Raw genomic sequence first — 14,456 nt, forward strand, 5'->3', positions numbered from 1 at the left:
ATCCACCGCCAAGAGGGTTTAATTGGGGATTATAGTTTGTACGAAACATAAACAGCAGCTATAAGTTCGCCTGATAGGTTATTTATACTGCAGCCTGAAAATAAAGCTAAAAATGTGGTGTATAGAGAGATTTTATAAAAATCACTATTAAATTATACTAAATTGTGCCTTTTAAAAAGTTACTTAGTGTGATAAGCATTTCATGTGACTGAAATAAAAAAATAGTTTGCGTTAAACATCTTAATAGTAATGCATATCTTCATAACCACGCGAACGTAGTCGCGGGCAACAGTTGGTGTATTATAAAACAAAGTCCCCAAAAGCGTATGTGGTCGATTCCCTCAAAATCTACTGAACGGATTTTCATGCGGTTTCACCAATGGAGAGAGTGCTTCAAGAGGTTTACGGAATGACTTAGCCGATTTTGATGATAGTTTCACTGGAAGTTTGCTGGTAAAACTTTGTGAAACACTGATTTCAACGCGGGCGAAGCCGCGGGCACAGCTAGTATGAGTATAAACGATTTTTTCCTTTCCTATAAAGTATCATTCTACAGCGACGATTTGTACTCTTAAAACTAAAATGCTTACGACTTCTGTCTACTCTGTTACCAAGCTCTCAAGATTCGTGCTGACAATTGTATCGTTTCAAACACACAAATATACTTAAACTTAACTGAGGTACAGAAAATATATTGCTCATAATCTGGTGCAGTCCGACTGGGAAAGTACCTTGACCTTACCAAAGATCACAGCTATAAATAATACTGTTTTCAAGCTGCGGTGTTCCTGTGGTAAATAAGGTGGGGTCACCTCCTGATGCTCTTCTCGCAATGCGCTTGCGATGCTTCTGGTGTTGTAGGCGTCTATAGGCTACAGTAATCGCCTAACATCAGGGCCTTACACTTATTGCTAGTCGTATAAAATAAATAAATTTGTAATTATAATATATAATATTAATTTATGCATACAGCCTGTAACACCCCACAGCTGGTCCTAGCCACAGCTAAGCCTCTTTTTCTATGTAAGTGAAGGATCGGAGCTTAATCCACCACGCTGTTCCACTGTGGGTTGGCAGATATAGTTTTATTACTTTTTTCTATAGTTAAACGAAATCATTTTTTATTTATTAATTGTTAACCGTCTAATTACGAACTAATACAAATCAAATTTGTTACATTTATTGAAAGCTATTTTTATTTATTACCTACTAAAACTGTGTCAAGGTCGTTTTAAGTATTCCTCTTGTGTGTTATATAAAGTTTAGTTATGACCTAATCCATAGTTTTTATTTTTTATAAAATAGGTAGGACCGTACGAGCCTCGTATCTGCCCAAAGTATCTGCCTGACGAGGTAATCAAAATACCTTATCAAATGCTATGCGCCACAGTCACAACTTATTTTAGGTTTATCTATTATTTTTATATTCTGTGAATTCGTTCAGTTAAAAAAAAATTAACTCTGACTGACACATGTAATTCGCGTCCAAATTTTGGCGCTACAAAAAAATAACAAACACGTCTGCCAAACACTTTAATTAATCTTTTAATCCATGAATATACTCTTAAGTATTATAATCAGCATATGGTTAGTATAATATAGTAGCTAAGTCTACAGCGATTTAAAGTTCTAAATGGAGCATCACGAAGAAAATAGTGGTACGTTGAATAATATATTGTGGTTTTTAATATTGTATAAATATTAAAAATATTGTACAAATAAATTCATATCTAGAGCCTACATTTTAATTTTCAAGATACGCTATTAACCACAAAACTATTTTACCGTTTTAACTAAAGTAATCATTAATTAAAAGATTTTTAGAATAAATCAGTAAATTTTTTTATCAAAATGTCTTTTCAGATCATATTGGACTAAAAGCTTCATTTAAAAATTAACTATTTCAGATAGTATCAGTCCTGAATATACGCCGAGAAGATTAACGAGAAATAGAACTAAACCTAAGAAGTATGATGAATTCTTAGATTTAACGCCAGTAAAAAGGAAAAATTATGTTGAGGTCGAAAGTTCTGATGAAGACTTCCAAGAAGGCTCTACTCCAAAACCAAAAGGTAATCGATACTTAATAGATATACAACTTTTAGTTCAATGGAAGCATACTTTTTTTTTTGTTATTAACTGTGCCCTGTGGTTTAATTTGCCTTAGTTGCAGTCATATAATAAAGTGTATAATCAAAGTTTCTTATAAGTTATTCCAGTCCTGCAATATTTGTCTACATACTAATTTTCAAACAAAGATTTTTGTTTAATTTAATCTAAAGAAAACGGGTATTACACTAAGGCGAAATTTTGACAGTAGAGTCGCTACATAAAATACTACTATAACTAGTTAATTTGACAGTAGAGTCGCTACATAAAATAACTAAATAACTATATGATTCAATTTTCTGTGTATATTGTTGAATATTTTTGAAATAAGCTAAATTAAAATGAAATCTGAAACAATAACAGTCATATAATTATAGTTTTTAGTTTTTTTGGTACATTACATTGTACCTATCATTTTACATCGCTGTGTGGCTACGGTAGTATTGAATATAGCCACCCCCTCTCTTCCTGAGGGTGTCGTAAGAGGTGATTAAGGGATAACACAGTTCCACTACCACCTTGGAACTTAAAAAGCCAACAGATGGGGGGATAACGGGTATAATGGGGCTTTGAAATAAACTGGCAGAAAACGGGTAGCAGCGTCTTCGGTGCGACAAAGCCAGCCCTGCGGTCACCAACCCGCCTGCCCAGCGTGGTGACTATGAGCAAAACACATTACTTTGCGTTATTTTTGGTGCAAACTTGTGGAGGCCTATGTCCATCAGTGGACTGTGGACTGAGGCTGAAATGATGATGATGATGATGATGATGATGATGATGATGATGATGATGATGATGATCATGATCATGATCATTTTACAGTACTTTACTTCTTTTTTATGATTCTAGCCCTATTTGGTAATGACGATGTTGATGGTCAAGACATTTTCAAATTTAAATCTCGTCATACTAAAAATGATCTTCATAACAAAGTGAAGGCAGCAGTTAATAACTCAAGCAGCTCACCAATGAAGACTCCAAGAAAAAATTTGCTGAATCCAGTTAATGAGGCAACACCGAAACATGTGGTGAACATAATGAAGAAAAGTTAGTATCCCATTCTTTTTTTTTGTTTTTACAGCATTTTGTCTTCACATATTAATTTGATTAATAAAGCACATGGCTTGGCATCACCAGACTTAAAATAGAAAGAAAATCTATCTTGGAATCCTCCAAGATAGATTTTCTTTCTATTTTAAACTGACTGACTGAATTTTAGACTGACCTGTGTTAAAATCCGTCCATCTCTTTTAATTGCAAGATCTATAACTCAATTAATAAACTGTTCTAAACATTGAAATCTTGATAAATTTATTACTAAAAGTGGTTGCATTTTTTATTCTTTTCAGAAATAAGTCAAACAGTAGAAAGTGACAGTTCAGAAAGTGACTTCTCAGGAAGCAGCAGCGACTTTGTGCCAGATAGGAGCGATGAAGAGGTAATTTGCAATATAGTAATTTTAGAATTGTTTTCCTCTTCCATGATGTAGAGTAGGAATGTAGAAAATGTAATTTTATGCTGATGTGAAAGTTTTAACACAACCCTTTTACTGGATTTTTGTTAAATCTATGTACAAATAAAGGTTAAATAACTAATAAGATGATGTTATTTACTAGTATTGTCTTAATCATCAGTTCATGAGTACTGATTATTTATGCTTAAAAACACTAACTGTTTATGAATATTATTAAAATATAAAAACGTTTAAATATTAATTAATTTACCATCGTTACCTATGTAACTATATAAAATTATATATAGTTTACACTATTATAAAACAAAGTCGCTTCCGCTGTCTGTCTGTCCCTATGTATGCTTAGATCTTTAAAACTACGCAACTGATTTTGATGCGGTTTTTTTTTAATAGATAGAGTGATTCAAGAGAAAGGTTTTTTATGTATAATACATGCATAATATAGTGGAGAAACACTGATAATTTTAGAGGTTTCCAATATGATGTCGTAAATAAATACATTTTTTTGCGCTTACATTGCGAACACTGGCTGAACCCTACGAGATAGGTCAAAATAATGTATTACATTATTGTACACCTTAAAAAGGTATACAAAAAAGTCCGCGATGGTATATGTCTATCAGGTAGGTATAACGAAGCGAGTATAAATGTTGATGAAAGTGAGATAAGCATGGATGAAATAGTGAAACCGTTGAAAAGTATGAAATTAGGTAAGGCTGCGGGATATGACAGGATTACCGTCGAAATGCTAAAGGCTGGACACGGCATAGTGGCTAGTCAGCTGTACCGCCTTTTCAATTTGTTCTGGCGATACGGGCAAGTACCGGGAGACTGGTGCAAAGCCGTAATCGTTCCATTGTACAAGGGAAAAAGGGGATCAAAGTTTACAAGAGATGGAAAGTGTGAGAGTGATATTGAAAGAAGAGCGAATGCAGGAAACAGGTGTCTAACAAGGCTCGTTTGGCTGTGCATGAGGGGGTGTTGGTTCCGACACTCATGTACGGAAGTGAAAGTTGGATATGGCAGAAGAAACATGAAAGCAGAATAAATGCAGTTGAGATGAGAGCGTTAAAAAGTACGATAGAAGTTAAACTGAGTGACAGGATAAGAAATAGTGAGATAAGGAAACGTTGTGGGTCTGAAAGAAGATGTAGTGACAAAAATTGAGAAAGGTATGCTCCGATGGTTTGGTCATGTCGAGAGAATGAGTGAAGAACGATTGACGAAAAAAGTATATAAGGCGAGTGTGAATGGAAGGGTTGGAAGGGCTAGACCTAGGCGGATGTCCCGAGACCAAATAAGGGACGTCTTGAAAAAAGGCCAGGTCAAGAGTAGCCTAAACCGAAGAGCATGTATGAAGGGAATAATAAAAGTGGACGAAGCGAAAGAAGTATGTAAGGATCGTAGCAAGTGGAAAGAAGTGGTCTCTACCTATCTCTACGGGAAAGAGGCGTTATTATATGTATGTATGTATGTTAGGTATAACCCACAATAACCATTTTTTATCCTTTACTTTTTACGGGAAATAATGGCTTATTTACAAAGCGATTTTAAGCAATACAAGATTCATCCTTATCCAATTAAGTACCATTAATACATTGTGTATTTAATATAGATCAATATAGCCCTTTACAGCATGAAATTTAAATGCATATTTTCGAAGATATTACAGATTTAAAATCCAGAGACATAACGGTTGCGGCGGTACCGGACGAGGGGCCGGCGAGACAATTTTTTCTAAATTGTATGTTCATACTTTAGTCGGTATTATGGTTAATTTTTAAACCGCATTTATAGTAATCACATTAGGTTGAATAGGATTAGACTAAAACCATAATTTATCAATTCAAGAGTAACTTTTAAAGATAACATGTTTGTATTTTCTAACGACAAAAAGCTATGAACGTTGTATATAAAGACATTCTGTATTATATTTAGAATGCAGCACCCATGCGAAGCCGGGGCGGGTCGCTAGTAAAGTTTATAAATGTAAATATTTGCTAAACGCTTCAGCCTGTAATATCCCACTGCTGGGCATAGGCCACTTTCGTTCGTTTGTATAATCCTTTAAAAGAGAATAAACAATGTTTACATCATTAATTTTAATTTATCTAGAAACTAAGAAAGAAGTTATTTATCTTTTTATAAATTATTAAACACTTTATACTCAATGGCTTCCAGTAGCATTTTCTTCTGTGTCAGGGGTGTGAAAATGGGTGTGAATACACAACCTCAAATGCCCAAACTACAGTAAACACCTGTATGGCCAAAACAAATTATATATTCTGATCTATTGATTATTTACATTTTCAGCTTAGTAGTACTGCATGTGTTTAACCTTTTGACCGCGACGCCTCAAAACCATTCCCGTGCCCTGTACGCCAAGGCATAAAATAAACAAAAATACCTACGAAAAAAATAGTGCTGCCAAGAGTCGTTATCGAGTACCACACAGTGACTTGTTTTTGCTGGTTTTTATGCAATAAATGACTACTTATATAATCTAGGAAGGTTTATTTTTTAATATTTTTATTGTGTTATCTTGCACTCGTTATATATACTTACAACAACATAAATAAAAAACAAACATTACAAAAATAATTGTAGTAAAGCACAACACTCTTTTCTATCGCCATGACGTCATTGTCACGACTGGACGACTACGGCGCAGCTGACCTACGGTTATGAAACTCTCTTTAGAGACGTGCTGTGTCGCACGCAAGGAAGCCGCAGGCTATATATCGATTTCGAATCGAATCGATATATACATGAAAAGTAATTTAGAAAAAAATTAACCGAATTCAAATTTGTAATTTTTAACCGACTTCAAAAAAGGAAGAGGTTACTCAATTCAACCGATTCGATATATATTTTATATTTTTTTTATTTATGTTCGGGGATAACTTTGTCGTTTATGAAACGATTTTGATAATTCTTTTTTTGTTGGAAAGGAGATAACCCCGGTATAGTACCATGCTAAGGAAACCAGGATTTTATAATGAGATCTCGAAAATCTGCATAACTTTTACTGGGTGCACCGATTTTGATGATTTTTAATTTAATCGGAAGCCGATGTTTATCATGTAGTCACATTTAAATTTCATCCAAACCCGATTACAACTTTTTGATCGATCTTTGATAATGCGTATTTACTTGACTATTTTTTCGTCTACCTACGTTGTATTACTTGTCGATATAATTGAAGTTAATTTTTTTCGTTTGCCTACAAACAAAATTATTATCTTATTAGATAATAGTTTATTATTTAAGGTTCATTAGAACAGTATTCCACTGTGCTCCGTTCCATAGTGCCCCATAAGGCCAACGTTTTAAACGAGTTTTATAAAAAGTTAGGTTATTTTTGAACTTTCCACACAATTGTCTCAAATAGACAAAATGATTAAAATTAATGAAAAAAAATATCATTTACCTATTCTTTAAACTTTTTTACTAAAAAGAAAGTACTTTGAAAAGAAATCTCAACTTTTGAACAAGAATAATTGTGTTTGCTCGCAAACGAAAAAAAACGACTTCAATTACATCGACGAGTAATACAACGTAGATCGACGAAAAAATAGTCAAGTAACTACGCGATATCAAAGATTACTCAAAAAGTAGATATCAGATCGGTATCGGATCGGATTATCAAAATCGGTACACCCAGTAAAAAGTTATTACGGATTTTCAAGAGTCCCTCGATTTCTCTGGGATCGCATCATCAGATCCTGGTTTCCTGGTTGGTACCAAACTAGGGATATCTTCTTTCCAACAAAAAAAGAATTATCAAAATCGGTACATCCAGTAGAAAGTTATGCGGTATAATATAACGTAGGTCGACGAAAAAAGCGTCAAGTAAAAACGCATTATTAGATATAACTCGAAAAGTAGTTGTTAGATCTCAAATAAATTTAAATGGGACCAAATGACACACACCACCTTTCGATTAAAAAAAATTGTTGAAATCGGTCCACCCAGTCAAAAGTTCCGAAGTAACATACATTAAAAAAATACAGTCGAATTGAGAACCTCCTCCTTTTTTGGAAGTCGGTTAAAAATGGAAAATTTTTCTATTCACAGTTCCATCGTTGTCACGGCGTCATATTTCACTAGGTCCTCGTTTGACGCAGGATGCGCTGTAATTGGTCGAAGCGTTACCACACGAATTAGTTTAGAATTCAATTTTTTTTTCGACACTGTTCCATAGTGCCCCGTGTTCCATTGTTCCCCAACTCAGTAGTTGATCCGATGAAGCAAATTAATATAATCGGTGCATTCGATGCCAGCCTTAGTTTAAAAGAAATATTTACATGCGTTAAATATTTTTTTGCTTAGGTAGCAAATAGTACTAAAACAGTACTGAGTAAGTAGCAATTTTTAAAACCAATATTTCACGACACACGACACGACATGGGTCTTAGAAAAAAAGCTTTTATGAGAGTGGGGGTTAGAGATGATATTGATGCTGCCAGATGATTTTGATAATGAGAAAGAAAATCGTAATTTCGCTCTTAACCTTAGATAAAAAAAATGATGTATATATATTATTAAAATCATCGACGCCTTCCAAAATGCGACGATGTTCTAAGGTATCGCTCGTCTTGCACTTCACTAGTTTTCTCGCTATTCGCTTATGACGTCATCAGCGTGTCGTATATACTTGACAACGGCGTGTAGAGAACGGATTAATGACTACGCGTTAGAGATGCGCCAGATTTGAGATATCAGATTTATTATGGCGATTTGATTGATTTTAGTTGATTTGATTTTTTATTCATTTGCTATTTATGTGTTAGCTGATGATAGTTTTATGTTTTTTACCTTTTGTTTTATTCAAATATCAAATTATTTATAGAAAATATAACACGTTTGAGTTGAATTTTGAATAGCTAATTGCAAAAATGACTTGTAATTATGATTTTTTTAAAGTGCAATAAAGAATTTATAAATCATCTATACTATTTTGACTAGCCCGTTGGCGCAGTTTGTAGTGACTACAGGTCAGCAGGTGCTTTCTGCTCCGGAGGTTATGGGTTTGATTCCCACCTCGAGTCTGGATATAATATATATTTATTTATATGTGTATTATTTATATGTATGCTTATCAAAAAAAAAAAATATAGCTATACCAGTCAGCTGTTACCTATAACACAAGCATTAAGTTGCTTACTTTAGGAACAGATGACCGTGTGTGTATGTTGTAAATATTTATTTATTTATTATTTATTTATACCTCTTGCGTCACATCCCTAGCGGTCAACTATAGACGACTTCGGCGTTCTGGACATATCATTTACGTGGAATAAAAATGCATGTTTTTATTTCAATGTTTCTCAGTACGTGTAGCTCTAAAAGACTTGTTTTTTATACTCAAATGTTGCGGGGATATTCTATTTTTATAAATGTTGAATTAAAATACTAGAAATATTTTTTTAATAGGTCGCAGATGTCAGATTTTTTCCGACTTACTTGACAATTATCGTTATATTTCGGACAATTCACCCACTATCTTTAAAAATTATACCCCATGTATTATTCTATTGTATGAGCTATACTATTGTAAACTTTCATTAAAATCCATTCGGTAGTTTTTGCGTGAAAGAGGAACAAACATCCATACATCCATACATACAAACTTTCGCGTTTATAATAGTAGGATGGATTTTAGACATTTAGTGAAATAAATATATATTCAACATTTATTTTTTATTTTCAGTGTGTCTCTTCTGCTTCCGGTACAGAATCGGATACTGAAGTAGAAGAAGAGAAAAAAATTAAGAAATCAAATGTTCAAGTGCCAAAAAATAGAAACGACAAAATGAAAGCCAAGGATACAGAATACTTTGTTACACCTGATAACTATTTTATGATGAATTCGAGTAAAAAGGTAAACATTTAAGAGATTTATTATATGATATTTTATTAAGGTGATAGTGGTAAAGTGAAATAAATTCCGTGTAGTAAGCAACTGAACAGTAACTTAAAGCTATCTAAACCAAAGCTAGTACCACTAAATTATATATATATATATATATATATATATATATATGTATATGTATATATACTAGAGATGCCACGAATAGTAATTTGGCCGAATACCGAATACCGAATGTTCGGCGAGGCTCTTGGCCGAAGCGCCGAACATTCGGCAGCCGAATATTCGGCCACACTTAGTACTTTTCGCGGGCGACAAGACACAACTCGTCACCGTACGAGTTTAAACTTGCATCGCTGAAGTAATACGTACTTCGCGGTCGTGTTACAACCTGCTTTATTTGTTGGTCGTTGATGCGTCGTACTTACTGTATACTAAAATATAACATTTAATGTGATTGATTACCATAAGAAATATCACCGTTTGTTCGAGAAAAGCAAAATGAATCAATTTAATAAGAAATCGCCTATTTGGAACTACCTATTATGAAATTTTTAGTGATGACAATAAACTGGCAGTTTATTTGTTGTGTTTTTCTTACCACTGGTACATTTTAAATATTAATTTCTCAGTTCTTTTTTTGTTAAATGTTAAATATCTTTGTGAGTAATATTTCGAGTTTTTTCATAATTTATTTGGTAATCCTTACTGTATTTTATCATAAATAAGGAAGTAAATCTGTTTATCACGATTTCGCGCCCAAACTGCTGAACCGATTTAAATGAAATTTGGTACACAGATACTCTAGAGCCTTAGAAAGGACATGGGCTATAATTTACGCGAAGTCGCGGAAAAACAGTTAGTAGGAATTAAAAAAAATTGCTATTCGGTATTCGGCCAAATGGTTAACCATATTCGGCCGAATACCGAATAGCGAAAAAAAGAGGCCGAATAGCCGAATACCGAATAATTGCCGAATATTCGTGGCATCTCTAATATATACACACATATGTATATATAGGTATATATATCTCTCACGGTCAGTTTTGGGCTCACCATCGAATTAGAGAAAATAAGCTTTAGTTCGTAATTTGGAGCATGCAATGTTGAAAATAATACGCCTCAACGCTTTGAAAATTATAATGTAAATAAAAAAGGCATGGCACTCAACAGCCTATGGATGTTAAAACTTAAAAAAAAAAGTACCACTAAATTGTCAGAAAAAAGTGCATTTTGAAAGCTTATTAAATAGTCTCAACCCACATCTCTTAACTCTTAAATTTATTCGACCTTTAGTGTTAAAACTGATAACGATCTCCCAGTCTGCGTTCTAGTGTTGGCCATCCATCATGCTCCTTCACCAGATTCTTGGGTATATACATTGCATTTGTATTTTTTTGCTAAAATAAGCAGTGCTACATGTTCTCCGAAGCATGGTGGAGACCCATATGACTTATACCCAGATCAAAAATACGAATATAAATATCTGTACTTGGTGAGAATCGAATCCGCAACCATTGGTTTAAAGGCGGTTTTGATAAGGAGTAGTAACACTAAGAATAAGTTCCATTAATTACCTGTTCTTAATTTCATTGTTTTATATTTCTATATAGACCCAACAACGTTAATATAAATAAAATAATAGAATAACCTTTTTTGGATCTTTATGTTGTTCACTCTAGAAATTCATCACTTGCATACTCACTTCAGCCTATCGCAGTCCACTGCTGGACATAGGCTTCCGAGTTCACGTCAAGTGAATGGATGTTAAATAATTTATTTCGAAAATCATAAAAAAGAAAATGTCTATTATAATGTAATCGTACATTATACTTTTTACAGATTTCAAAAAAGAATTATTTCTATGCATATTGAAATTATTTTGTACTGTATGTACAGTAAACTGTGGTACTGGTTTGTCAAAATATATCCTCTTCTCTTTTAAAAATGTTCTGTGCCCGACAGGGTCCATAACTGTATATTAACCTATGTAACTAAACGGTGTAAAAGGCGTGAAATATCTGTTAAAAAAACTGTGAATTATTTATATCTTCATCATGACCTTTACATAATATTATTTTCAGTTCTGTGTATTTAAACTCGTTATTGTGTATCGAAAATGTTTCTTTATTTTGATATTAAGTAAATTAAAAGTTTTTTTTTTTAGATAACCACATCAGATCACACATTGGCCAGGTTGAAAAACATGAATATAAACGAAAATATGAAAGAGGTCGCTATACATATGTCTGAACAGCATCAAGACAAAGTTGGTGAACTTGTAAAAACATATGACCAATTATTTGACAAATGGTTATATATTTTAAGTGAAAACTTTAATATTATATTATATGGGGTAGGATCGAAAAGAACGATACTACAACGATTTCAAACGGAGAAGCTTCAAGATATGCCTTGTATAGTTGTTAACGGATTCTTCCCCAGTCTCACTATTAAGAACATCCTAGAAACGATTGTTATTGATTTATTGGAAAATACGCATGTTCCGTCAAACGTTGGGGACGTTGTAAGCTTAATAGAATCTCAGTTATCTGAAAGTTGCACAGATTTATTTCTAATAATTCACAATATTGATGGTAGTATGTTACGAAACTTTAAATCGCAGTCTGTTTTGGCGAGTTTGGCTCATTTGAAATATGTTCATTTAATCGCTACAATCGACCACATCAATGCGCCCTTGTGTAAGTATTTAGATTTTATTTTATTTTTAACACATCATTGCATAGTATAAAAGTCCGTTTCCTGCTGTCTGTATGCTTAGATCTTTAAAACTACGCAACGGATCTCGATGCGGTTTTCTTCAGTAAATAGAGCGATTTCAGCGGAAGGTTTATATGTAAAATACATCCATAATATAGTAGAGAAACACTGATAGTTTTTGGACACTTGCGAAGCCGGGGCGGGTCGCTAGTAAATTATAAAATTATCTTCCAGTGGGGGCACAATACATTTTTAGCGCCGTCCCGCCCCCATTCGAAAACCATATAATATGTTCAGCAGTTTTTTGTTTTACGGACCATTTGGCGCCCCTTTATGAGTAGCACCCGGGGCATGATGCCCCTCCCCCTTTGCTACGCCACTGTTCTCTTCCAAAATTTTTGCATTGAATTGGTGCATTTGCATTGAATGGAATTGAGAGGACTAAAAAGCTGGACACTTGGTGCTCCTTAAATTTTTTTTTTTTGTATTTTTTTCTATAAAAAATGCACAATATGATCATGACTATGATCAGCATAGAACAGAACCAATCATACGCCGAAATCACCACTCACAATACTATTTTACTATAACGAGTAACAAAGTACTCGTAGCACTATTAGTATAGTGGAGTTCTATATTAAATCCCATGTCTATCCATCATTTAAATAATTGTGAATGTCGTAGTAGTTTCCTATAGAAAAGTTGCTTAATTTTAATTTCTTCGTTACTTTTGAAGCGAAATTTCTTTAAAATCGTTATAATTTGGAACTCGATAAAACGAAAATACGTCAAAATAAAGAAACGAAACAAGTAAATAGGAGAGAATGAGATAATACACATTACTACTCGAAAATCTTGATCGATAGAACATATATCAACGGCACCTTCCTACGACATTTCAGGAGATTTATTTCTGCCGCAGACACATTTTTTTTACATTTCAAAACCCTTCTACCACCAACCTCTATTTTTCAATAGCGTTTAGCGGCAAGACATCGTTTGCCGTGTCCGATAGTATCCCTACGGTTATGAAACGAATGCCTTATTATAAATAATTTTTACATAAAAAAAAACATGATATTAAAATAAACATTGCAGTGTGGGATCATTCAAAACTCAGTAAATTTAATTTCACTTGGTGGGACGTCACGACATTTTTACCGTATGTAGAGGAGACTTCATATGAAAACTCATTGATGACCCAAAGAAGTGGAGCACTGCAAATATCTTCGTTGAAGAGCGTTTATCAATCACTTACATCTAATGCTAAGGGAATATTTCAAATTATTGTCAAATATCAGCTTGAAAATCATAAACAGGCCCATTATCAAGGTACGTGTCATATATATATATATATATATATATATATATATATATATATATATATTATCGTTTTTAATGTTTGTAATATAAAAATCTTTTTAGAAAGTTTTGACGATTTTTTCCGTTGCAATCATGCTCACTAACTTTGTTCTATATCTGAATAAAGTAGTAAAAGTAAACGAATAGTTCTTTTTCGTATAAAAAATAATAATTTAACCACCCTTATTAATTTGCATTATTATTATATCAACAATGAGGGGAATGTTGTGGTTTACTTACTAAAACGTTAGATGCTAAGCTGATTATGCAGTCAGCGCTTTAATAGATCTATCTCTAAAGGTTAATTATCTATCTACTAAATTGATGCAACAAAAATAAGTATACTAAATTCAATAATTAAAATACTTCCTTTATTTTTTTTTCTTATAGAAATTCTCGACTGATAGCATTACTGTAAAAATTAACTATATTTAATATTTTTCTTTTGATATTTCAGGTCTCCCTTTCAAGGAGTTGTATTCAAAAGCCCGCGAACAGTTTCTAGTTAGCTCAGATCTTGCTCTGAGAGCTCAACTTACCGAGTTCTTAGACCACAAGTTAATAAAAAACAAACGAACTTGCGAAGGCAGTGAAAACCTAGTAGTTCCCATCGAAAGTGTTTTATTACAACAGTTTTTGGATCAGCAAACTGTAATGCAGTGACAAAGTTTTGTGTTTACAATTTTTAATTTATAATAGCAATAAGAGGGAACGAAAAACGAATTAAAATATACGTTTTTTAGTCCACTTTGTAATTCTTAAAATCTGTATATTTTAATTTGTCATTCGAAAGCAGGAAAAAAATGACTGCATTTTATAGTGTAACTACTAGCTGTGCCCACGGTTTTACCCGCGTTAATTTGAACATAAAACAAAAATATTATAATTATAGCCTGTAGCTTTTTTCGGTAAATGGAC

General features: G+C 33.2%; 1 protein-coding gene across 1 annotated transcript; it reads left to right on the forward strand.

The window, feature by feature from the left end:
* Positions 1–1,444: 1,444 nt before the first annotated feature.
* Positions 1,445–14,297, forward strand: LOC123654991 (origin recognition complex subunit 2). Its single transcript, XM_045590842.1, has 8 exons — positions 1,445–1,658; positions 1,908–2,072; positions 2,959–3,156; positions 3,459–3,547; positions 9,297–9,467; positions 11,623–12,157; positions 13,275–13,508; positions 13,996–14,297. Exons 1-8 carry the CDS (start codon positions 1,634–1,636, stop codon positions 14,199–14,201), a joined length of 1,623 nt encoding a protein of 540 aa, XP_045446798.1. The 5' UTR covers positions 1,445–1,633; the 3' UTR covers positions 14,202–14,297.
* The last annotated feature ends 159 nt before the right edge of the window (positions 14,298–14,456 follow it).

The sequence above is a fragment of the Melitaea cinxia genome, chromosome 7 (genome assembly GCF_905220565.1).
Source record: "Melitaea cinxia chromosome 7, ilMelCinx1.1, whole genome shotgun sequence".
NCBI lineage: Eukaryota > Metazoa > Arthropoda > Insecta > Lepidoptera > Nymphalidae > Melitaea > Melitaea cinxia.